At 41.1% G+C, this 26589-nt stretch overlaps 1 protein-coding gene across 1 annotated transcript in view; it reads left to right on the top strand.

Annotated features, from left to right (window-relative positions):
• Positions 1-26589, top strand: part of NCKAP5 (NCK associated protein 5) — a 649908-nt gene that overhangs the window by 541922 nt on the left and 81397 nt on the right. Inside the window, exon 14 of the mRNA XM_056861323.1 lies at positions 6207-6285. Coding sequence (XP_056717301.1) covers positions 6207-6285 — 79 coding nt within the window. The remainder of the gene's footprint in view (positions 1-6206; positions 6286-26589) is intronic.

The following is a 26589-nucleotide window of genomic DNA, read 5'->3' as shown; positions in this document are numbered from 1 at the left end:
GTGCTGAAACCTCCTTAGGAGGCAACGCCACTGGGTTGCCTCCTAAGCCCGGCGCAGGCATTCCGCTCAGGAATGCACTTAGAATATCCCACCTTTCTATATGCTGCTCTCAGTATAATTTCTATATGCTGCCCTCACTATACTAACTATCAAAATTATACTGAGGGCAGCATATAGAATTCCAGGGAAAATACACCAAAACACAATACCTAAAAACAATTCTAAACAAAAAGCAGTAAAACAAATAATTGAACACAACAATCTGAAAATGAGCAGGAAGTGACAGCAGCAACAAATACAAATGCCTGAAATGTTTACCCTGGAAATAGTTACACATGTTTGTTATGAAGAACTCTCGACTAACATCTATTCCTGCTACTATTTCGTGTGCGAAGGTTTGAAATTTAAAGTAATTAAATATTTTCAGGGACGTATTCTAAACCTAAAACGAGATTTCAAAAGCCTTCATAATGAGAACTGAAAAACCTATTAGCTTAGTATTGATGTCTGGGTGTTTAAGGTTAAAGTATCATAGGCTTACTTTAAAATTCAGGCAAAGGTGTGGGATTTTTTTAAAAATAGGTAAATAAAGTCTTACACTCTTCACTAAAGGATATGCAAGGTTGTTTGTTTAAAAATGACTTAAAACTGTATTCTGAATGTATATGCGTTAGGAAACTTTTTCATTTTTTAAAGTCCCCTTTTGGGGGCCTGTAGCTTCTATAGTATCATCTTTTCTTTGAAAATGTAGATGTCCCCTGCATTATAAAACCACAAATTATAAGCATATCTAAGTCTGCCCTTGTAATGTCACTGAAAGGAATGAGAGAGAATGAAAGTCTGGAAATGTGCAATATGCAGGAAATTCAATCCAACTGATCTAGAACTTTGATAGCAAAGCGAAGCCCCTTATCACAGCCACTCAATTTAACTATGCCCCATTTAATATGATGCTGACAGCTTAGGGTATATCTTCACTGTACAGAAGTATAAAAAACATGCTGCTTTTACAATTTCTTTTTTAACTTTCTTATTGTGATCTAATGGTGCAGTCCTTTGCAGAATTTTTTGTCTCGTTTTGTGAAGTCTTTGCAAATGTAACAATAATAGCCATTTAGGGCTTTAAGTATATCTTCAAGGAACACACTTCATTTTATCGGGGGAAAGTACAAAGATGGTTCTGAATATACATAAATAATGAAGAAATGCTAATTTTCTCTGTATCTTCTAAGGGCAAATTAGTCATGCTGGAAGGCATTACCTTTTACTTCTCAAAACTGTACTTCCTTAAGCTGAAAATCAAAGTGTTATGAGGACATTGTTTTGGAAGATTGGATTACATTATATTTTTCATCTTTGTGGGTTTTTGAAATATGGATTTTCTTGACTTTTATTCTAGAAATGAAATAACTAACATTAACACATTGAGGCCATTTGGAATGAAAGAAGATGAATGCCTGTAATTTGTTCTTAAATCTTTTTTTTAAGACCGAGAAATTGTGGGGAATTTCAGCTCTGTCCTCCAAATTCATGCAATTTAATCTCTTTGGATGCATAACCCCTGCATGTTATTTCCTTGTCTTACAGTGCAGTCCTAAGCAGAGCTATAAATTTCCAAGCTTATTGACTTCAGATGGAATTTGGCAAGTGTAACTCTGTTTAGAAGTGTGCTGTTAAAATCTTCTTTTTGCTTCTTTTTTTGTGGGCTGCTTTCTTTGAATCAGATTGCAGAGAATTCAGAGAAGAGAGATAGCTGTGATTGAAAACACTAGCATGTGGTAGTATTTCCCATTGTGCATTCTTTTTCCTTAAAAAGGGAAATAAAATGTCTTTTGAGAAAAACAGCATAAACCTTTTCAAAAGCCCGGTGCTGGGATGATTTCTTTTTTTCTTCCCCCTCTGTAACAATATGAAGTACATTTCGAGATGAGGGTCAAACCAGTAACTAACACTTGCACTTCAAAACTTGGTATGGAATGTACCTATTTCATTTCATTTCAATGGCAAAATCAAATGTGCTTTTTAACTTTAATGCACCTCAGAGTGGATTTTCAAAAGTGTCTCTTTTATATGCTGTAGAATTAAATCTTTTCTTTCTCAGTGCACTAATTAAAGGCTTAGGGGCCTATTATGCCATCACTTAGACAACACTTATCTCTTGGTAGTGTGTAGTCTGTACAAGAGAGTGCCATTACCAGGCACTTGCACATATTTTTTTAAACCCGCATTCCATTAGCAACAATGGAACGCATCTACATTGAGAAGTCACCACAAAGGATTTGCTTAGGATGATAAGCTTGTTTTCTGACCCATATAGTTAGGGTATGCGTCCGAATTTTCCTAATCCGAATTTATTTCTGAATGTTAATGTCAGGGACAGCCAGGTCCAATTCAACTAGACTGACATGCCTGGGCAGGAACTAGAAATGGTCAAGCCAGAGGCAAGTAGTAGGCGTGTGTATTTGGATATTTCCAGTACAAAACAGAGCCTGAAATTCCCTGTTCCATAAGCAGTGCTGAGATATTGGGATTTCTGAAATTTATCTCCTGAAATTTTGGGATTCTTTCAGGTTATTTTAGCACAGTTTTTAATGAGTAGTAGACCTGGCATCCAAGTCCTATTGAAAACATATACCTGGCCTCTGGAGTCAGACACGAGGTCTGCTACCTGTTGGAATCAACAGGGGCAGACCTGGTTGCCAGGCCTACCACCCTCTGTTGTAAACATTGGAGAGAAACAGCTCCTTCCTTAGCCTTCAGGTGGCCAGGAACGCTTCGCTGAGGCACAGCCGTGGCACCTCCAAAGAGGTTACCCGGCTGCCGCAAGAATTAAAAAGCCTTTTTTACAGTTAAAAAAAGAAAATGAGGTTTTTTCCCCATAGAAAACAGTGGTGCTGCGCCAGGAAAAACATGGCGCAGCAATGCTGTTGCTAGAGGGGGCGTACCCGGGCTGGAAAGGCTTTGGAGGCTGACTACCATCAGCTCCGCCCCTGGGAACACCCGTCCCATGCCGGCGCCGCATTTCTCTTCAGGGATTTAGGTCCTGGAGAGGCTGCAGCATCGGAGGAGCGGTGAATGGCACCCAGTCACCAATGGAACTGCCCCCGCCGCCAACGTAAGTGCCTGTTATTCCGTGATAAGAGGCCACTTACCCTGGCGGTGGGGTCACGCCGTCTCCAGAGCACTTTCAGCCCCCCACCTCAGGAATGGGCTGCAGGTTTATCAATACCTGAAATCCCCAAACATTACTTCACTCACAGTGCAGTCCTAAGAGAGGGGTGGCCAAAAGTCCTTCAGAGGTGGCATGACCACTTGCTCCATCCAAATGGGCATTAACGCTGGCTCTGGGCAACTTACACTGGCGCCGGGGAGTGGTGCAGCAGCAAAGGCACAGGCACCAGCGCAGCCTTGGCAGCAGTGTTCCTCAAGTGCAGGGGCCCACACTGGCACCAAAGGGGGCGTTCCCAGGGGCGGGGCTGATTTGAGTCAGCTGCCTAAGCCCTTTCACCACAGGAACACCTTTTTTTGCCGACGTGAACTCAACAAAATGGTGGAGTAGCCCCATGGAACTGTGTTGCGCAGTTCCACGGGGGCTTGGGGAATTTGCCTGTGTGGCTTGCTCACCTCGGCGCAGCAAACTGCTCAGGAGGTGGCCTGGCTGCACCGTGGCTGCTCCGTCCCTGGCAAGACTACCCCCCCTTTGGATTGCACTGCCCAACTCAAAGCCTTCCTTGTAGGTTCTGGATTAACATAGAGCACAGATGAAAGTAACATGTAGCCGGTATGTAAAGTATTTTTTGGCCCTTTGGCCTTTCATGAATTTTTAAATTTGATGTGCTTTCCATCTTGGTAATGAAATGCCTTTTAAGAGAGATGAAGAAGATGCCATCATTAATGACTGCAACACTGGATGAAACAATCAGTTTCCCTCCTGCGAAATGAATGACACATGATATTCTAGTAGAGAGATAAGCACAGGGGACCTGCATGTGGTTTTTAAATTCTTATTAAATTAAATCATGGCATAAAATGTTTCCTGTTGAGGAATCGTACCTTTCCAAAACTTACTTTTTCTTGACAGTTGCATATTCTTGCTTTTAATAAAATGTTTAGAACCAATTTATAAGTAATTCATAGAAAATACCCATTATATACAATTTGGATGTTGTGTTAAGGTATTTGCCTAAGGGTTATCTATAGAAACTACATGTAGAAGAGAGGTACTATAAGATCTCAGGCGTTCTGGACTTCCTGTAGAGCGTTTGGTCCGAGCGCCATTGTTTCCTGGGGGCTCCCAGGAAACACCAAGAGTCGTTTAGATTTGGAGTGCAAAAAGCACTCCAACTCGGTCCTAAATAGTGGATCGGGAAGCAGGAAATTCCCCTGCAGCCTTCAAGAGCGGTTTGGACTCCCATATTCTCTGAGAGAGCTTTTTTAAGCCTCCCGTAGAGTTGGAAGTTGTCCCCGCCGGCATAGGGGCTACCATTGCCACGGACGACTCTTTGGATTATAGGCTTTGACCTCCTCTATACATTAACATCAAATAATCTATGAAAAGAACAAGAAGCCTCACCTTTGGAAGTCAGAGTGAGTAAAAAGACACTTTTTGCCTTTATCTTGATTGAGAAGACCTGAACGACGATAAAAACACCTACGAAAACAGGCGACTCCCTGCCCAGCGTAACGAGACTTTTAAAATAAACAAATGCCATTAAATGAACTGACTAAGACCTTATCAACTTGATCAGTGAGTAGACACAATAAAAGGGACTTGTGAATGACTTTACAACTACCAATTAAATGCTTTGAGGGGAGGGAGGGAGACGAAAACCTTCCCCCCCCACTTCCGGCTTCTTTGATTCAATGTCCAGCCACGTCGCCTCTTAAGACCGGAAGATAACAAGAAGGGCTTTGTTACCATCGAAAAGACAGGGCAGATTGGAAGACTTGAAGTGAATCTCCCCGGTGTAACCATCAAATCGTTCCTACTACTTAACCACCGAGAGGAGACGACGCAGGGTCTATGATACTGCAGTTTCCTGTCTACTTTCTTTTCTTTATCTGTGCTGCTTTGAAGCATAATTGAGGATATCTTGAAAATTACAAAGCCTGCTTCTATATAAGAATACAAGCAGATATGTCAAACAAGAGGATGGAAGAGATGTTACTCAAACAAATGGACATGTTTGCAGTGCAACAAGATTTAGTCTTTGAAAAACAACAAGTGCTCTCACATCAAGCATTTCAACTAGCTGAGGTGATGAATATCCTATTTAAATCAATTAATGGAAAACTGGACACAATTATTGAGGAGATCCACAATATGAAGACCCAAGATTTTAAAGAGGTAGCTGCAAGTGACCAGCAGGCAAGGAGAGAGAGCAACATGAGAGAACTCAATACCTCTACAATTTACTTGTCTGAGTCACTGCTGACAGGAGGAGCATTATTATCCCAAGAAAACACTTCCTGGCAGCCAGCGATGGAGGGAGACATGATGAAGGATTTTACCAAGAAGATGCTGGAAATTTTAACAAGAAGCCAATGGATACAATCACCGGGATCTTCTTTTACATCTTCAGAGGCCAGAATTGCAGCTACTATATTGAAAAACGGGGGGTGGGGATTGGGAAATAAAGAAGGACTGGCAGATCCCCTCCCAAAACAAGATAATGGATAAAATGATGCTTATTTTTGGGGTGTAAGGGAGCCACGGTGGATTTACTTTGATGAATTTTTAATGGGAAAATTTGTTTATGTATTGATCTAATCCCTTTAATTTAGAATAATAGAATGTTATATAGAGACAATGATGATAATATTATAACTAGGTAGGACTTGAAATTGCTTATAGAAGTAGTATAGATAGCTTAAAGCAAGTCTGTATGAGAGAAAATAAGGATTAGAAATTAATTTGAAATGCAAAAGTGTTAACCAGTAGAATTAGTGACTGAAGAAGATGCGGGGAAGTCACATATAGTAGATAGCATAGAATATTATAGATAACATATTCTCAGTAATAGCAATGAACTTTTTTTGTTACAAGCAGTTACAACTGAATATATTGTTGAGATATGTTTATTTTAGTTGAATTGTAGAAAATAATAAAAATAATTAAAAAAAAAAAAAGATCTCAGGCGTTCTGATGATATTGTTGGAACAGATATTTGAGGAAGTTTCTAATTACTTTTTTGTACGCAATACAGGCAACCGTGGTAACAGAAAGCTTCCAAGAAGATAATGAACACACCATCACTGATTCAACATGTCAAAGCCACGTAATAGGTAAAAACAGCATTAAACTGAGTATTAATATGCAGATCATTTTCTTTCTTTACATTATAGAGGCAACAGTCCAACAGAGAATTAATTATACTTAAGCCCAGCTTAATCAGAGAACAAAGCATGCTTAATTCCTTGTTGGGTTGTTCAGTAGGTTTTATTTTTCATTTTTAGATTTTTAAAAATGTAAAAATGTATATACTCGTATTTATTCTCACAGTTTGTGGGAGATGGTATTCTGATTTGTTTCTGTACACTTGATGAGGATGTCATCCCCCCGGTGGGGACAGGGAATCCTTTGACCTCAGCTCCCCTTTCCCACAGCTGCTTGGAGTGGTGGTGGGAAAAAATTTTTTTACTGGCCATCAGACCTATGACAGGGAACCTGAAAGTGATGTCAGTCCTCCCTAGGAATCACCACAAACTCTGTGGTTTTACCATAGAGTTTCTAGCAATTTCTAGAGAGGCATGATGTCACTTCTGAGTTTTCTTTAGAAGTGATAGGATGTCATCACTGATGGCTGTCCCCCCATTCTCCCCCAGGTCTCCCACTGGTGGGTAGGCTAGGCAAGACTTGGCAACCCTAACACTTGATGAAAATACATGGCTGCTGGTTACTAGAAACACAAGTAGTCACATTAACTTAGAGTTTTGTGTGATTTATCTTGAATTTGCTAAAGCATAGACCCACTTCTTCAAATAAAAACTTGAGATCTGCAATGTTTTGCATAGTAAGGCCTATCTTTGCAGTTCTTAGGCACAATCACATCCAGTTTCCAGTGAGGTTTATAGAATAAGTAATTTCCAAAAAGACAAAGTGATCTGAATTACAGAGCATTATATAGAGGTTGTGCAGATGATAGGACAGCTTGCTTCAAGAGTCTTACTTCTTTTTATATTTCTTCCATACTCTACGGACAAGCAAAACACGCCAAGAGAGTAACAGGGAAAATGCACCTTTTTGTGTGAAGCCTACTCTTCAGTGACTTAACTAGGCCCAACTCTTCAGTGACTTAACTAGGCCCATGTTTTCCCCAGGGACATGGTTTGGTTGGAGAGGTATGTTCTGAAGTTGTATACTTCCCATGTACAGGTCCAACTCGAACAGGGACTGTGGCACACAGAGAGAAGAAACTTAGACCTTCCCTTTGCACTGTTTTCCTGACTTTAAATGGGTCTGATGGGGTGCTACTTGCTATCTTTTGGGGCTGTACATGTACTGATGAGCTACGAGTTATGTTTCCTGCAACTCAGGGACACCAATTAAACTGATGGGTGGGACAATCAAGACATATTTATGGAATTCACTACCCTAAAATGTAGAGATTGGCTTTTGGCATAAATTTGAAAGATGATTATTCAGAGTTATGGAGGACAGGTCCATCAGTGGATATTAGCCATGATGGCTAAATTAAACTGTCATGTCTAAAGAAAGTATTCCGCTGAATTGCTGGCACAGTGATAACAGAGGGAAGCTTTGGAGTCTCTACCCTGCATATAGGCTTTCTAAGGGGTTATGTCTAACCACTGCAGAAAACAGCGCTGGACTAGATGCAGCTTTGATCTAATTCAGCAGAACTCTTTTTTATGGTCTATGAATGAAGCCTGGACATATCAATATAACTGGATCATATGAAATGTTTCAGTTCTGGGGATAACTCTTGAATAACTCTTGGATATCTGTATATCATTATGCAGTGTATAATACTCTAGTATGAATGTAGCAGATTCTGGAAAGAATTCTAGTAGAATTTCTTGTTATCAAGACATGTCAGTTCAAATTTATTAATGTATACACTTATGCATTCTGGGGTTGAGTCTTACAAACATAGTCTGGGCCCAGGTTTAAATAATGCTGTAATATTTGGGGATGGGCTTTGTGGCTATTATTCATCTTCATCCTGCTTCTATCCCGCTGAAGGTGTCTTTGCTGCCAGCTCACAGCTTGAGGCTCCCAGGGTGCCACACTCTAGACAATCTGCTTTTTATGTTCTTTTGTTTCCGACTTCTTCCCAATCATGGCAGCTGCTTCAAAACTGTAATTTAAAGATTATGGTGATGAATTGTCGTGTGGCCACATTTTAATGAAACATTCTACTTTTTTTTTTTACTTTTTAGCTAGAAAAACTAAAGATTCAACCATGCAAAGTGGAGGATGTATATGCTGAGATAGCGAGGGAAAAGACAGTTATCTGTATGAGGATAACTCTCCTTATTAACATTGTCATTTTAAACTCTGCATATGGATAATTCTTCTAAACACTAAGCTAATTTGCAAGTTAAAGTAATGTCCCAAACCCCACAAATATGGCACAAATTTGCAAAACAATGGAGTTTCATCACTTCAACAGATAGGCACAGGGTTATCTTTAAAATAATGCATGCATAAAAATTCATTTCCCAGGCACTTTTTAATTTTATTTAAGAGTTGCAAAATACATACCAATATGGATCTGAACTGTTCTCCCATACATCATACCTTCACAAGGTGACTTTAAGGCAAGGGGATCCTTGAGTCATAGAATAGCTATCATGAAACACATCTGAAGTTACATACCTAAAAATTGCATGAGCCCAGAACTGGTTAACTCATAAGCTTCCCATCATAAAGTCTCCCTCCTCTTTCTTTCTGTCTCAAAATGCATGATTCCAATATTGAAACCTCTATGCAAACATGAACATTCAAAGAATGCTGTCTTATATGTGATAAAAGCATAAGGAACCATCCAGGTTTCAGTTTTCTTGCACTTTATTGCCAATGGACGAATATCAAGGCCTCCCTCTGCTGCATCCAATTAATGACTATCTTCCAAACTGTATGGTAGGTTACAATATGTAAACATACATAGATAAGCATCCAGTTATATAAAACGGACGCTTTCCAGTCTGTACCATTAGCGAGGCAAGTTTCCGCCATACAATGAATAGTCTGCCAATGCAAGAGCCTGCTACCACACTGCAGTAGCCTTTTGCATTGTTGGGTGACTCTAGACTAGAGTCAGTGTGAGGTAGTGATTTACAGCGCATTCCTGAGAGGAATGCCTGCGCCGGTTATAGGAGGCAGCAGCCCCGCCGAAACCTCCCTGCGGCGTAAAAAATCTGTGCAACCCTTCATAGGGTTGCATGGGAGATACACCACCTAAAAAGGTGGCGTATCTCTCTCTCCAAAAACGGGGCATTAATGGCCCAAAAGGGCTTTGGGGGCCACCTAAAGGTGGCTCCTCCTCCTGCCCAGCACCGGAATGTCCCAGGAATGCCTCCCGGGATGCTGGCGCTGGCTTTGATAACAGTGGTACACCAGTGGAAGGCCCTGTCGGCGTCCCAGGGTGGTGCTTCCACGGCAGTGACTGGTGACCGGCATCTGGGCCTTCCCACTGGTGTTCGGGCCACTAACGCTGGCATAAATTGCTCGGATGCCAGCGCAGGGGGCCCGAATGCCGACGCAGTGCCTTCCTGCCCTTAGAGTCTCAGGACCAGGGAGAGCCCAGGTTCAGATCTTCACTCAGTCATGAAGTTCACTAGAAGACCTTGGATCAGACACACTTTCAGCTTGATCTTCCTCACAGGGTTGGTGTGAGGGCAGATTGGAGGAAGGAAGAATCATGTCTGCTTCCATTTGGTCCCTGGAGAAAGGCACGGGATAAAAATACAGTGACACATGAGCATGCTCACACAAGCAGAATGTACTGGTGGGATCCAACCTATAATATATAAGAAAAATAAAGGAACCTTTAACTGAAGAGCTTACTATTTAAGTTCCAACCATAGGGAAGGTTAGATTAAATTCTCTGTTTAGTACTATGTATGATTGTATGATTTTAGAAGAGCTAGCCATTCGGAAACTTTAATATAATTATAGGGAGATTTTTTCAGCACAGATTAAGTAGTGCTAATTGACTTTGGGAACTTTAATATTCCTCTAAAAATAAAAGGAAACCAAACTGAATCAAGAGAGGCTTCAAACAAACCAAATCAACATTGTGCTGTAATAAAAAGTATACACTCAGGTGAAGGATTTTCTTTTTTATAGCCTTTGTGTCTCTGGGTGCATGAGTCCATTAAAGTTCTTGATACTCATCTACCTTATAGCAACCACTTTCTTATAACATTATTTTTCGCTTTCCAAGAACAACTCTTCAAAAGGTTCTGCAGTTTAATTTAAAAGCAATCTGATCAGAAAAGAAAGGTCTGTCTTTCATGTGCCTTTTTATTGTAGGCATCCTTATTTAGTAAAAACTTTTGAGCTGAATACAGTGGCTCTTCAAATGTTCTTGAAATTGAGGGTTGTTGGTATTGTGTACTTGTGATGGTATTTTCCTGACCACACATTTCGGTTCACACAAAGAAAGCAAGACAGGTGATGGGAAAATATATTTCAAGTAGGGACTGAAATTTTCTCTGTAAGAGTGTTTCAGATATAACTTGATGGAATGTGAAATAGAAAAAAATTGTTGTTAGCTGTGAGCAGTAACTTTAGAAGGAAGTTTTAACATTTAAAGTACTTTGATTACAGCATCAAAATCTCATTTAAAGAGTTCATTCAGGACTGTTGATTAATACAGCATTACTCTGATTCAATCCTCCCTAGCTTTCTCATTTAAACAGCAACATTAAAGGTGAAAGAGTAGTATTGTAAATTAATGTAGCAGTCTTTTTCAGCCCTTATCTGCCCGCCCAGGTGTTTATTAAGTAATAAACACCTTAGTGTGCTTAAATGTTTTATGATATAATCCTACTCTAAGTGTATATGAGAGGATGCTTATTTTTGAGGAGGCTGTGCTTCTGATGGGGTCCATATTTTCCTGGAAAGTTTCTGTAAACCCAGTTACCCTTCTCAGATATTACAAATGCTATTGAAATGTTTTAGTGGTTTGATGTTCGCCACCTTGGGAACACTATGTGGGTGGAAAGGCAGCACAGAAATGTTTTAAACATATAAAATAAATAAAAACTACATACCAGGTGCCTGAGAACCCCATGTATCAGGAGTTTGTTATATCCGCAGTCCTCCTGATATGTGCAGTAGCCATTTTGTCTGAAAGAGGAACACATGAATGTTGCATGCATGCACAGCCTCTGTGTGTTTTTTAGAGTCTTAGTTCACATGTACTAAGCTGAAAATCCATTTGTTGCTCCTTTCAGACAGCATGGCAACTCTGCACCTCAAGAGGGTCTATGTACGGCTGCTGGCCTCCTGGTATGTGTGGACTGTAATGTATGAAAAGGGCTACAGTCACCTGAAAAGAAGTATGATGTGGCGATAAGACATTCAGTGAAGTCAGTGGGCTTACATGGATGTGACTCTCCTTAGGATGGCATTGCTAATAAATTAACAGCCCAGTACAAAAGCAATGGAAGACTAGTGGGAAACCAAAGCTGTTTCTGTGTCTATTACTCCACTGGCATCATCTTGGATAATACCATCCCAGCTGTTGCTGACTGAAAACTTTTGCCCTGATCCTCTGATTCCAGCTTAGTGATACTATGAATGGCAGAAATTCTACATAGCAGAAGTTATATTATTACGGTAAAGCGCAGAATAACCCAGGCTAAAGCCCGAGACCTATTTAAATCAATGGTTTGGAGCCAGCAAAAGAGCCTGCAGAAGAAATTGATGAAGCTGATAGTTCCCCACCTTTCCCTTCCCAAACAGTTCACTGTTTGTCTCAGAAATCCTCTCTGGGAGTTGGAGGAGCCTCACCACAATACTAGACAGTGCAGTGATGAGAGAGAATCGGGTAAGATTGCCTCCTTTCCCTCTTCTGCTGATGGCTTCTGTTAACAGAGGAGAGAGTGGAAAGTGGTCTGACTCAATTCGCCCTCATCAGTAGAACTTCTGATACTGTCATAGATTTGTTTGTGAGGCTGTCCCAACTTTCAGAGAGGATTTTTAAGACAAAGAGAAAGCTGCTAGGAGAAGGCAGAGGAAGGTCTACTCCCCAGTTCCTTCCACAAGCATTTTCACTGGATCCAACTGATTTGGACAAGTCAGGTGCAATAAATTTTGGTTCTGCTGATTCCAGTACAATTTAGTGAAACTAACTTTCTTTTAATCATCATCATAGTTAGCATTTATAATTCCTTTTGAAATATTCAGTGCTCTTAAACCTTACAAGAATATTCTGAAGCAGATTAGTGTTGTTTCCATATAACTTTGAGAGATATTTGCTCTTGAGTTAATTTGTGGCCAGGGCGAGATTTGAACTGGGGACTTCACAGATCACATTCTTGTTAACTATTCTACACCAGGTCTCTCCTGACACTGAAACCATGAAACCTAATATAGACAATTGGAGATTCTTCAGCCTTCGCCTAAAAATGGTATCAATTTCCCCCAGTACTAAAAGTGTATTAATTTGCCTTTGTTTTGAGAAGAGTCATTTACTTCAGTATAATATTTAATGTTTGTTCATTTGTTACTTTATAATCTACTTTGTTCTTAATCAGATCGTAGCTTTTTAAGGACCAAAATACCCTTCGCAGTATCCTCTTCAAAAACATAGTCAGATGTCTTGCATGGGGGAAGAACGGAGGGAGTTGATTAATGAGGCCTGTGCATTAAATCTGGCATGTGTCACACTGTAATGTCTCTATTAAGCCCTGACATATTTGAGTAAATACATTTACATTAGAAAGCTGCAAAACTGGTGTCAGACTAGGTGAGTGCTATAATGAATTATTGAGATAGAGAAGAATCATGCAACAAAATAAATGATGAATGGAATGATGAAATACAAATGGATCACACTTACAAGCTTTGCTTTTAGAACAGCAAGGTTGTCAGTATGACGAAGAAGAGGAAAAAGGGAATGATCCCCAAAATTATTCTTTTTTGGGGACAAGTTTTGACTACAACGAATAAATGTGTTTAATTTTTTAAATCTTTTTAAATTATACAGCCTTACAGGTCTTGGAATGCAGTTTATCAATGTCAGTCTTAATTTCTTCAATCAGCCCATTGATAGAAATTAAAGAGAATCATTTAGCAATCATCGACACTGTTTTGAGCCATTCATTTTACACATGATCAGATAAAGGAATTATATATTCTTTATCTCCTCACTTCTCAACCAAGGAAATCTATAGAATTCTTAAGTGCCTTTGGAGGCAAACACCATAGGTTGCCAGCTGTGAAAACACCGGCGAACAAAACCAGCAGCATTGAATCAATTTCCACTTCTTTCTGGTGTTTTTTTAAAAAAAATCTGTACTCTGAGGTGTTACAGTTTGATAAGAAGAATGGCAGTGAATCAAGTTTTTCAGCTATCGTTTATGTGAGCACAATGCCACCTGTATAATCACACGTTTTCTGGCACTTCCAGAGGGTGGTTTGTTTTCTAAGGCACCCCAGGGACAAGCAAGTAGGGAAAATGTATTAGACCTAACAAGAGAATGTGTATACACAGACATCCTTCTTTGTAGTTGCAGCGTTATGATTTTTAAAGAGAGGACTGGAAATCTGAAATATAACAGGCACATTGACATTGGGGGGGACGACAACTTGCTTTTCTTTGCAAAGGAAGCAGCTGAACACTCGAACAAATGTTACTGCATGTCAGTTCTTTTAAGGAATCAACCCTCCTTATGGTCCTTTTATAGGCAATGCAAGAATAGTTCATAATAACATAGAGCACTGAGGAACACCACATAGCAATGTCAGATTTGGTGGGGGGACACTGTAGTATCCACTCGTATTCAGCTATATTTGGTAATAATAATTGAATACAAGATGCATTTAAGAAATGACATGTTCATGGAGCCAGGATTACTGGGGCGGATTACCTTGTCCTTTGCCACTTTCAACATGGTTTTTCTAACATTTGCTTAATACGTTGGTCCACAATTGGTTATTTTATGGATTTGTAAATTTTTGCTCACTGAGCTACTAGTCTTTAGCTAGTGAGGCTGTTTCTTCAACCAGCTAGCCTAAAGTTTCAAAAAATGTTTGTGTGTGTGTCTGTGTGTGTATATATACATAAAGGGAATCCTGTGGTACATTATAGACTAATAAATATATTTAATTCCTAAGACTTCATGGACTAAAATGCATGTTTTTAGGTTAAGTGGTTTCCTGTTATATGTATGAGAGAGACAAAAATAAGCCAGGTGGCCAAGTGAACACATTTGGTGTGTAAACTACTACACAGAGTACAAGATCTAGTCAGTGGGCATATGTGACTCCCAACTAAGCATCACTGGGGATGAACTTCCAATAGCAAGCAAGAAATACTTGAAATGGTTGATTTCTCTCTGTAGTAGGGAGGTCCAAGTGCTTTGGAACCTGGGTTTGACAATCTCAAAATTGCTAATGAATGCAGCTGGTACTTCACTTTGAAGCCTTTTTGATGAATTCCAGAAGAGCAGCTGAGTCAGACTTTTGCAACCAAAGTAACACATCCAGAAGTAAGTGAGCAAGCTTTCGAGTCCACCCAAACTCTAAGCGGAATGTTAAGCAGAAAGAGGAAGGGGGTGCTCTTGGACATGATGCAAAATCCACAGCTTTCTTTAGTCTTAAACATGGAGTGGAGTAGATGTTACGCAAACATGAGATTAGATTGTGCTAGGTTCAAAAAAGATCTTAGCAAATGCTTCCAGGATGAAAAAATTGTATTTTCCTTTGAAAATTTAAAATCTAGCAGTAATTTAGATCTGTCTCCAGCATTGATTGGAATACAGACCACTAATGCCTTAGTCAGTCATTTATTAATACGGCACATAGCCTGACACATGCAGAAGAAAGAATCGTCAACAGTTGATTAAAATCCTATCGATATTAAAAGCAGAAATTCCAAATATAAAAATATAAAATACCTAAATACAAGTATAAAAAGTATAAAATACATGGATTCCTAAGAAACCACTACTATATACATAGGTAGCAAGACACGTCATCCCGGCCACTAATGCTGTTTTCCTCTGTTTTGAAGCTACTTCTTGTTTTAACCATTTCACAACTACAACCAGCTCATTATTTGCCTACTGCTGTATTGCCCTATTGCTACATTCTCCTTTGTTTTTATCCTCTGTAGAGAGTTGGTCATTTGTACAGGGACAGGTTCTGCCAGTGATACTAGAACACAGCTTCAATGCTGTTAATCGGAAAGCCACATTAACCTTGGTCATGGCAAACTGTTGTCCAGTCTGGTCATTATCTTGGTTTGTGGAGATTAGATATTCTCTAATATACTTTGAGTGTACATAGTTAACAGGGGTGGTAAAAATGATGGTATGTAGGAATAGCTGCACTTGAGGGGTATGCACCCAGTAATAATTAGGTAACTTGAGGATTAAAGAAAATTCTGTCTTCCTTGAATAATAAATATCTAGCATGCATAAGTATCTTCTAAATAATGTCATGTTACCTGTCGTCACAGTCTGGCAAAGACAAATAATTACTTTCTGCTTCTAAAAGATAGTGCTCACAGCATTTGTCTAATTGCCAATTCTTATGCAGCATTAGTAAGGCAGAGAGTTAGCGATCCCTTCTCTTTGTAGAATAGAAAAGCTTAGAGGTCAGCTTCATTGTTAGACAAAATACTTTCTTTATTATTTTTAATCATTATATTTGTGTACCATTCAAATGCTTTATTATGATAACTAGAGTCTGCTCCTGCAGTTGTGACGAGTGTTGTAAGCATGTGGCATGCTATATTTTCCTAATGGCTTGCATCCTTAGCACTGCGAATAGAGCATGTTTACAGAAAGGATCTTTGCCACATTCCCCTTCTTGCTGCAGCCCCTTGTGCTGCTTCTGGGGGCCACAGGACCCTTGGGAATGGCATAGGGCCATGGGTGTCTATGGGGTGCGTGCTTCCCCTCCCAGAATCCTGAATTTACTGATCAGCATCAGGTGATCTGCAGTTACAATTAATAGATCTTGTGGGTCCCCCTCCCTGAATGATTTCTGTGCACAACCTTGCGTGGGAGCTGTAATAAGGGGAAATTGGCAGGAATTTCTCCTCCCCTCTTGTGCAACCTTGTCCATGAACAGAGTGGGCTCATGCAAGAGGGGGAAGATTTCTGCTAAATAACCCTTCTGGCTGCAACTGCCATGCATATACTGCCTCCCACAGTATTCCCATGGCGCCTGCAGCTCACTTTCTTTTGCCATCAAATCACAACTGATTTATGGCGACCCCTGGTGGGGTTTTCAAGGCAAGGGATGTTCAGAGGTGGTTTGCCATTGTCTGCCTCCCTGGTATTCCTTGGAGGTCTCCCATCCAAATACTAGCCAGGGCAGACCCAGCTGCTTTTTCAGTGCACCATGGTGTCGTGGAAGTAAGTTCAGTGTAAATCCAGTGTAACTTATTTCCTTCTAAGTATAATTAGAATTGTAGCTTTCATTAATTTCTATTAAAAGTGGAAAAGTGCAAGATATAAGCATTTTGATAAATAAATATTGCTTGCATCATCCATACTTTTAAACAGTCAGTCAATCTTTAAACAAGCTTACTTGTAGAGTCAGAATTTACGGTAAGAAAACTCCTATTATTTCTCTATGTATTTCTCTTCATATAATAATATTGTATCCATTGTTTGTATGATATGTTTAAACCAGGTTCATAAAATATCCACTTAAAATAGATGCATGGTTGTATATAGAACAAAGGGCACAAGGAGGAACATATAGAGAAAGAAAAGACTAAGGAGACATTGAAAGTGCAAAAAGCTTAAAGTGGAGATGGGAATAAGTCAATGAAAAGTACAAAGATATAATATGATCAGAACAATGAGCAGAAAATATCAAGTCAGTGGCACATTTAAGACAGATGGTGGTTTAAGATTATAAGCACAGAGGCCTGCAAGAAGGATATTACAAAAATAAGAAAATGAATCAACATTTTGGTACTGTCAAAAAAGAGCAAATCCTAGATATATTGATCAACTGAAAATAACTAGGCTCGGCAAGATCCTGGACATAAAGAACAAGAGAGAGAAAATAATGATTAAAAAGTCCTCCAAGATTGTCAACTTCAAAAGAAGAACAAACAGTAATATTATCAAGAAGAAAATATAGTGCTGGGAAAACCATTGAGAAGCAGGAAGAAAAACCAGAAGCTCAGTTTTAGTTTTGATAAACTTAAGAATATAAGCATTCATCCAGAGAGAGAGAGTGTAGAAATTTGATACACTTTGCAAGACAGGTTCATAGAAATGAATAACAGCAATAGAAATATATCCTTTAATCACCCATAACATGTTGAAAAGAGGTAGAAAATTTAAAACCCTGCCAAGTGCAAGACATATCGCGTGCATTAATATTCATTGCATGCCAAATTCAGTCTCTAGCCAGCATAAAGTTGCAGAATTCTGTTTCCAAAGCTCAAAGTAGCTTCAATACTGCAGGCATTTGTTATAAGGAAGGCATACTTCCTGAAGGAAATTCGTATTCACGTTTTGGCTTTAAATCATTACCACTTGCTACCAACTGCTTCTCCTGCTTAGATACACTTAGCTTCAGTTGCAGAGATTAGTATATCAGCTGGTTTGGAGGAGGTGAACTTGTGTCCTGAAAAGCACAAAAAAAAAAAAAACAAGCTTGTGTTTCAGCTGAAACTTTTCAATTTTAGAAAAGGGAAATGAGGAGACGTAATTAATTTTCTCCTCAAAATATTAACTGGTAATTAAAATCGGCATTCAGAAGGTCATGAAGACTCTATGAAAGATATTTATCTCCTTCCAGAGTTTTAAGTTGTCATCTGGAAGGTTTAAAGTAGTGTATTAGTGTTAGTTAAAGTTCATGGGGGGGGAGTGGAATAGACTTGTTGTTTGGAAGTGTTGTTTTGTGGTATAGGCTAAGTCATATTATTGTATGCTGCACTGATGTGGGTGAGTGGGTTACAGAGGGTTGGAAATGAACATTATTTGTATAGGGGTGGCCAGCACTGGGTTGGAGAAGCCAGTGATTGGGGTGTATGGAAGGGGTATGGTGGTGGGAGAAGGTATTATAAAGGAAAGAGGCATATGCTCAGTCTCCTTCCAACCTTCATCCCATCCTGAGACATGATGGTGGTGGGGCTAGGAATAGAAATCCTTCTCCGACACTGATGTTGTACAACACCAGGTCCGTTAACAATAAGACCGCTTCAAAATCATTTTGCAGCACATGAAGCGGGCCTGGTGTGTGTGACCAAGACCTGACTGAAGGAAGGCAAAACAGTTGCCTTAAAAGAACTGTCCCACCCCCAGGTTTTTCAGTCCCTGACAAAGGGCCAGGGAGGGGGGTGGCAATACTGATTCAGGAATCTTTCTCTTTCAGGACACTCCCCGTCCCAAAGATCTCTGGTGTTGATGCTGTGTGGGATGCTGAAGAAAGTTCGGCTATTTATCTGGTGTACCGGCCGCGTAGCTCAACAGCAGATACCCTCTCAACCCTTCGGCTGGGCCTTGGAGTTCCCTAGGCTGATAGTTCTGGGGGACTTCAATGTCTATGCTGATGTGGCTGCTTCTTGGCAAGCTATGGGCGTAGTGTCTTCCATGATGACACTGGGACTATTTCAGGTTGTATCAGGTCTCCAGCATCAAGCAGGCCACACAGTGGATTTGATTTTTGGCATGGGGGTAGATGTGGGCCTAATCTCTATTGATAGAGTGCTGTGGCCAGATCACTTTGCCCTGAAAGCCCGTTTGGGTGTCCCAGCCCCTCCTTACATAGGCGGCCAGATGATTTATGTTAACGGACCCAGTTGGGTTCCAGAATGCTCTGTGGGATCTGATGCCTCCCGGCAACTCGTTAGGTGACTGGCATGGCCCTCTTTCTGAAGCCATCAATGAGATTGCTCCCCTAAATCTTCTTCGTCCCCTTTCCAAATTAGCACCAAGGTATACCATGGAGCTCTGGCGGAAGAAATGGGAGCTTAGATGACAAGAGTGGGTTTGGTGGTAAACTTATGACAAAGCTACAAGAGCATTTTATAGGATGTTTATGAGATTCTATGAGATGGTGAAGGCTACTAAAAAGGAATATTATGCGGCCTCCATTGCATCTACTAGCTCACGCCCAGCACAATCATTTAGAATAATTAAGTCTTCAACTTCCCTCTCGGAGGGTTCCCAAAATGATAATGATTCGGCAATTAGCTGTGAAGCTTTTGCAAGTGGATAAAATTTTGTCACCCTGCCAGGACCTCCCCACCAATCTTGATACAGTGAGTGAACGGGAGGCCCCTTGGCTGTCTTCTGGTCCTGTGCTGGACCAATTCAGCTGTCTCTCCCAGACTGATGTTGATAGGATCTTGGTTGCTGTGAAGCCTACCACTTGACCCTTAGACCTGTTTCCATCATGACTGGTGAAAGCAATGTTGTGGTGGTGAAAGCCAGTGGTAATTTCCTGGTGGACATTATTAATCTCTCTCTGAGTTCGGAGGACTTCCCAGTGGGATTGAAAGAGGCAGAAGGCCATTTTTTAAAAGAACATCTCTGGATCCCACTCATCTGGCCAACTACTTCCCAGTGTCAAACCTTCTGTTCCTGGGTAAGGTAGTTGGGAGTGTGACAGTGGAACAGGTCCAAGCTTTTCTGGAGGACACATTGGCTCTGGACCCATTTCAGTCCGGCTTCCGACCTGCCCATGGGACAAAGATGGCTTTGGTCACCTTCACGGATGATCTCTAGAGACAGCTGAATCGAGGTGGGTCAGCGTTGCTGTTATTATTTGATCTGACGGCAGCGTTTGACAAGGTTGATCACGATCTACTGACCCTCCACTTTGCCAATACTGGGATATGTGAGACAGCTGGGCAGTGGCTAGTTTCATTTCTCCAAAGTCAGGGACAGAGTGTGTAGTGGATGGCCAGCCGGATGCCACCCCAGATGTATTGGCCAGATGTCTGGAGGCTGTGGTGAAGTGTCTGAAAGAGAGTTGACTGAAACTAAATCCATCAAAGTTGGAGGTTCTGTGGCTGGGCCAGGGAGACCTAGGGTTGGGATGCCAGCTCCCAACTCTTGACTGTGTGCCATTAACACCAGCATCAGCTGTCAGAAGTTTGGGTGTGACTCTGGATGCCTATCTTTCAATGGAGGCAGAGGTCACAAATGTTGCCAGAGTGGCATTTTCCCATCTTCACCAGGTTAGGCAACTGGTGCCCTTCCTATCTCACCCTGACCTAGCCACAGTGATCCATGCACCAGTCATCTCTAGATTAGACTACTGTAACTCACTCTATGCAGGGCTACCCTTGAGGCTGCTCTGGAAACCTTACCTGGCCCAGAATGTGGTGGCGCGGGTCCTTATAGGGACCCCATGGAGAATGCATATATCACCAGTGCTCTGCCAGCTGCACTAGCTCCAGGTTAAGTACCGGATCAGGTTCAAGGTTCTGCTATTGACATTCAAAGCCCTAAACGGTCTGGGACAATTGTACCTGCAGGACCACCTCTCCTGATACACCTCCAAAAGAATGCTATGTTCAACCACCACATGCTGGTGGTCCCTGGCCCAGAGCACATCTAGCTGTCCTCAACCAGAGCCAGAGCCTTTTTAGTCTGGCCCTGGCCTGGTGGAACTCTCTACCAAGTGAGACCTGGGCCCTGCGGGACTTGATGCAATTCCCCAGGGCCTGTAAGACCGAGATGTTCCACCAGGCCTAGAGTTGAAGACGGTAATGGTTTCCATTTTAGCTGGACTCCCTCCATTCCCTTTTATTTGTTATTTATATATATTTTGCCTATTCCTAACCCCCATACCTTTTTACCCTGCTCTTTCTTTTTCTCTGTTTTCCTCTCTGTCTGGTTCCCTACTATTGTGATATGATTTTAAGGGCCACATTAGAATTTTAATATATACTGTGGAATTTTTAAACTGTAATTGATATGTTTTAAATTGCTGAAATCTGCTGTAAGCCACCCTGAGCCTGACTTGGTCAGGAAAGGGCAGGCTAGAAATTGGATGGATGGATGGATGGATGGATGAATTAATTAGTGCATTTACAAAAAGCATCATTCCATGGAGTCCACTCCATTCCAATAGCTCACTGCAGATTAGACAGTTATGAGCAAATGAGATTGCTCTATGTTTCCAAAGGGCTGGTGCAATCTCAGGATGTTTCTGCACTGAAGAACATTCTTTTTAGAATATTCAGCACCTCCAAGCCCTGAATTCACAAGCTGAGAGCTTCTGCTAATAGCCCAGCATGCTTCTCTATCACATGACAAATGTGTGAGAATTAAATCAGTCTAGATGTTAGTATTGCCAATAGAATTGGCATACCTATGGCAAATCTTGTATCATGAACTGTACCATGACTCTCAACACCGAGTTGAGATTATCCCTCAATGAACTCCCCTATCTCCTACCTTTAGCTGTTATTGACATGGATTAGGCTGTTGAAAATTCCCTGGATAATAACCCGCACTAATACAGTAAATTCTGCTTCACAGTATGACCGAGTGCTGGCAACCTTACCACAGGGTTTATTTATTTAAAGCATTTTTGTTCTGCCTTTCCAACCAGTTCACAGTCCCCAAGGCAGTGAACAGTCATAACATTAAAACAAATTTTAAAATGCATATGTACCACCATCTCCTGATTAGAAATATAATATTTTTAAAAAATCCAACAAAACACAAACACATAAACATACACACATACAGGAAGCAAGGTCACTGAGGAAATGCCAGTGTAAACAAAAATCTTCACCCACTGACCAAAGACAATAGTGGTGGACAAATGTTCCAGAATTCTGGTGTCATGACTGAGAAGGCATGTTCTTGGGTTGCTACCCATCTGATTTCACATGCCAGAGACACCCACAATCAGGGCCTCATAAGATGACTGTAGTGGTTGGGTAGGTTCATATGGGAGTAGGTGGTCCTTAAGGTAAACTGGCTGCAACACCAGCATCTTGAATCGGTGCAGCAAAGTTCTATCTTCTTTATATTTTAGATGGTATCTCAGTATTGTCACTAGTGTTGTCATTAGGATAGAGAAGAGGCCATGTTCTAATTGCCAGGATAGGTAAAATGCATGGTTCTCGAGCTTCTTGGGCAAGTATATTAAATTATGCTTAGCATTTTATTTCAGAGGCACTAACAGCCCATTCCTGAAATGACAGGGTACGGGGACGGCGGGGAAGAGGCACAGTGGCGCCTCTTCCTAAGCCGATTCCTGTATGCCGTAAAACAAACAAAAGCCATTTCGCAGGGGGTTTTGTTTTTGTTTTACTGGGGCCTTTCGCCCCATAGGAAACAGCGAGGCTGTTCCTACTAAAAAGCAGGCGCAGCACTGCCATTCCCGGCACCGGCATACTGGGCCGAACTGAGATAGGAAGCCGCCCAACCGGCAGCTCCTCCCCCCGGAAGACCCCCCCCTGCGCCAACGCGGCCTCTTTACACCATGGCCTGTGCCCCTGGAGAGGCCATGCCGACAGGGGGGGCGAGGCGCAGTCCTGTGGTGCTCGGCCACCGGTGGGACTGGCCTTGCCACCAGTGTAAGTGCGTGTAATCGTGCGAGTGCACGCACTTACGCTGGCAGCGAGGTCACGCTGCCTCCTGAAGACTTTCGGCGAAAACTTTCAGGAATGGGCTGTAAGGCATGTACATTTCCTTCTTTCTTCAGGGTAACCTAACTAGAAACTATTTTATGCACATAGGCTTGTGCACACATCATGGTAAAAAGGACTAATACCCTGTGGATTTGAAGCCACTGCCAAAGTACAATGGATTCAGCACCACTACTTTCAGTTCATCCAACAAATCTATTCTTATTTTCCCACTTACAAATTACAGGAGTAATGTATAGTGCTTGGAGGTTCTGTTCATTTCTCAGTTGTATCAAAACTGCAGCTTAGTCATAACACGTCAACAAATGGTAAATTCTAATTAAGCATTAAATAATGGGCTCATTTGAACATATAATGATGTAATATGGGAGCATTATGTGAAGTGAAAATGAGATATCAAAATATTTTACCAAAATATTTAACCTAGTCTGTGTCTTTCAAGTCTTCCTCAAAAATATATTTCGGCCCTAAATGGAAGACAGATGAGATACCGACTAAAAAAGACAGGATAAGTAAGATGCTGGAACTGACGGAGACCCTTGGTTCATCAAAGTCAGTATTGTCTACTCAGACCGGCAGCGGCTCTCCAGGGTCTCAGGCAGAGGTCTTTCACATCACCTACTTGCCTAGTCCCTTTAACTGGAGATGCCAGGGTTGAACCTGGGACCTTCTGCATGCCAAGCAGATGCTCTACCACTGAGCCACAACCCCTCCCCTAGGTTCCAACAAGGCAGGGGCAGGGAGTCTTACAAGAGGGAGGGAGAGGGTTGAAGAGGGGGTTGTTGCTACCCTCGGATGAGCTAGCTAGTGATGAAGAGGTGATGAACTTGGTAAACTTGGTCGATTATCAACAACATTAAGTTTTGCAATTGATGTTATGCAAATGAAGTTTCTTATACTAGCTCTTTGTTGATCTCTTGCTCTGGATTTTGACGTAGTAGCTCTTTAATTAGAAAAGGTTGCTGACCTTTGCTAAAGGGTGTCCTATTTGATCCTCGATTTTATGTTCCCAGTTTAAATAATCACTGTAAGAGATTTTAAAATAGAAGAAATATATAAGCAATAGGTGAAACTATCTAGTACCCATATTTCATGATGCTAAGCAACATATGTTATAAATCGGTTATCTAAAGAGCCTGTAGTCTCTTGATACTGTGTAGTGAATAAGCTACAGTGGGATTCAGTAAAAGAAGGAATTAGAAAGGGTTTAATGATGTGAGAATTGAGAGCCAGTGGGTGAGAATCCTTGTTTGGGGCCAGAACGCTCAATGGATAACCCTGGGCTCTTTGGAGTATATGCCAGCCTGGGCTCCTTAGGTTCCTTAGGAGAAGGGTGGGATATGGACATAAGGAATGAATGAACCGCTATGTCTTGGATCCTATACTTTCCTTCCAATTATGTAATATGGTTCTCTGCTGAAGACTGCGATCCTGTACTGTGGACTGTGGTTCTCCAACAGTGGATGCTTTCTGCTCACGCAAGACCCTGCATTTCACATGAGCAGAAAAGGGTGATCACCAGAAGAGTGCTGTCTGCCATGGAAGACAATGCAGTGCAAATGGAATGAAAGTCCAAGCCTACATGAATTCAGGCCTTTGATAAAGGGAACAGGGTATTATTGTATTTGTTTATCTATTTAAGGTATTTATACCCCAGCTGGTTTTGCAGCTTTCATTATCAACATGAGTTGGCCCACTTCACAATCAGCTGTTGTGATTTTGGTGATTCACACACACACACACACACACTCACACACACACACTGAAAGTAGTTTCTCCTGTCTGGAGAGCCAGCGTGGTGTAGTGGTGAAGAGCGGTGGAGTCTGGAGAACCGAGTTTGATTCCCCACTCCTCCACATGAGCAGCGGAGGCTAATCTGGTGAACTGGATTTGTTTCCCCACTCCTACACATGAAGCCAGCTGGGGGACCTTGCGCTAGGCACACTCTCTCAGCCCCACCTACCTCACAGGGTGTCTGTTGTGGGGAGGGGAAGGGAAGGTGATTGTAAGCCCGTCTGATTCTTCCTTAAGTGGTAGGGAAAGTCGGCATATAAAAACCAACTCTTCTTCTTCGTCGTCTTTCAAATAAAAAAGGGGGGAGCAACTAGTGCAATCAACAGTGACTAATTAAATCAAATTATTGTGCAGGCCAACATATATCATCTACTCTAAAAGTGACTTTGATTTGGCAGAAATATATTAATTTGTTTATGTGCTCAGTTGTTTTAGCATTTCTGAGAAAGGAAAGGACAGACAAATAAAGAGATCCGCTCCACCATCTGTAGTTTAAGAGCTTCTTGCCAACAACACATGTAGCATAAAGATGTTTATTACAGGCAAAAAAAAAAAAAAAGCTGCAGGGAAAAGACTTATTCACGTTGGCTATGGTGTAAAAAAACAAAAAACAAAACCCTGATATTTGGTAACTGGGACATTTTTTAAAATCCTGAACAACTATCAGCCTACTCTGTCCCCCATCCCATCTTTGGCAGTGTGCTGATTCAGCTTGGAAAGCATAAGTGGGTTTTATGTCATGGGAATTGCTTCTCTATGAGAGATCCCATGACACTGCAGTGAAGTCTGAATATTCGAACAATGCATGGTTTCTCAGACATACAGTCTCTTGTACCAAGAACTCACCAACCATGCATATCACGAGCACAGTCTACCCCCAATCCTTGTGATATGGGTGGTCCCCATGCTGTGTTAACAGGAGTTCTCACATACTACTATGCACATACAGCTTCAGTACACGTAAACATTAATCCTGAAAAAGCTAGCGGTCAGTTTACATCTACCAAGGCATGTGCATAGTAAATATGCACGTTGTCCTTGTCCACACCACATGGCAGCCATGCATATTGGGAGGATCATGGATAGCGCACACAGTTGTTGGGTTCCCAGTACACAGTCTTGTAATGACTGAAAAGGTCTATAGAGTCCAGTCAGTTGTGTGTGAATACAAGTAATGTCACAGTGTTAACATTATTTCAAAGGCAAATAAGCTAATGATTTGGGGTTAAAATGTTAACAAGCCTCTAAAATTCATAATATGAACGAAAGGGATGAGAACCTTGAAAGATCCTTGTTTGCTATGCCAGCATTAAATAATAAATGGGAACTATTATAAAAAAAAGTCAATACACAGAAACATAAAATAGAAAAGTAAAAGATTTGTAGATCATATTAAGTATTATCAGCCAATATAAGGTAGCTCACTGCAGTATATTCTGAAGTCCTTTATTTAGTCTAATTGGAAATTGCCCAAGCCGTGGAACTTCTTCCTTTTTCCCTTGGGGGAATCTGCCACAGCTTTAAAGAGCTTTCTGTCAGGAGATGTTATCAGACATTTAGCCTAAATTTTGCTCAGATTTCAGCTAGCGCTCCTAAATCTGTCTCTTGGGTATTTACTTTTCAAGCTACATGTAAATTCCCATTACAATCCTTTAACCACCGTATGGAGAGACTAGCTCCAGGCCACAAGGAGAAATATATATGTGACAGAGGCTGTGTTCATGGGAACAAAGACAAATAGCATTAGCTCTTCATCAGGTATTTCACATCCACCTCTCCACTCAGAATTATGTTAATCAAGCCAATGTTATTCTGAAGTGTGTGTCTTTCTTCTGTAACATTTATGCTTTGTGTACACATATTTTTTTCTTCTCAGCCTCCCTCCCCCACACAATGATATTCATTTAAGCTATGTGATAATACCCAAGGATTCTCTTCTACTCTGATGTCTTGATGTCATTTCAAAGATGTTTCTATCTATTATTAAAGAAATAGTCTCTATAGTGGACAGATA

This window comes from Euleptes europaea, chromosome 15, assembly GCF_029931775.1.
Source record: "Euleptes europaea isolate rEulEur1 chromosome 15, rEulEur1.hap1, whole genome shotgun sequence".
NCBI lineage: Eukaryota > Metazoa > Chordata > Lepidosauria > Squamata > Sphaerodactylidae > Euleptes > Euleptes europaea.
The sequence above is the reverse complement of the archived record's forward strand: the minus strand, read 5'-3'. Positions and strand labels throughout refer to the sequence as shown.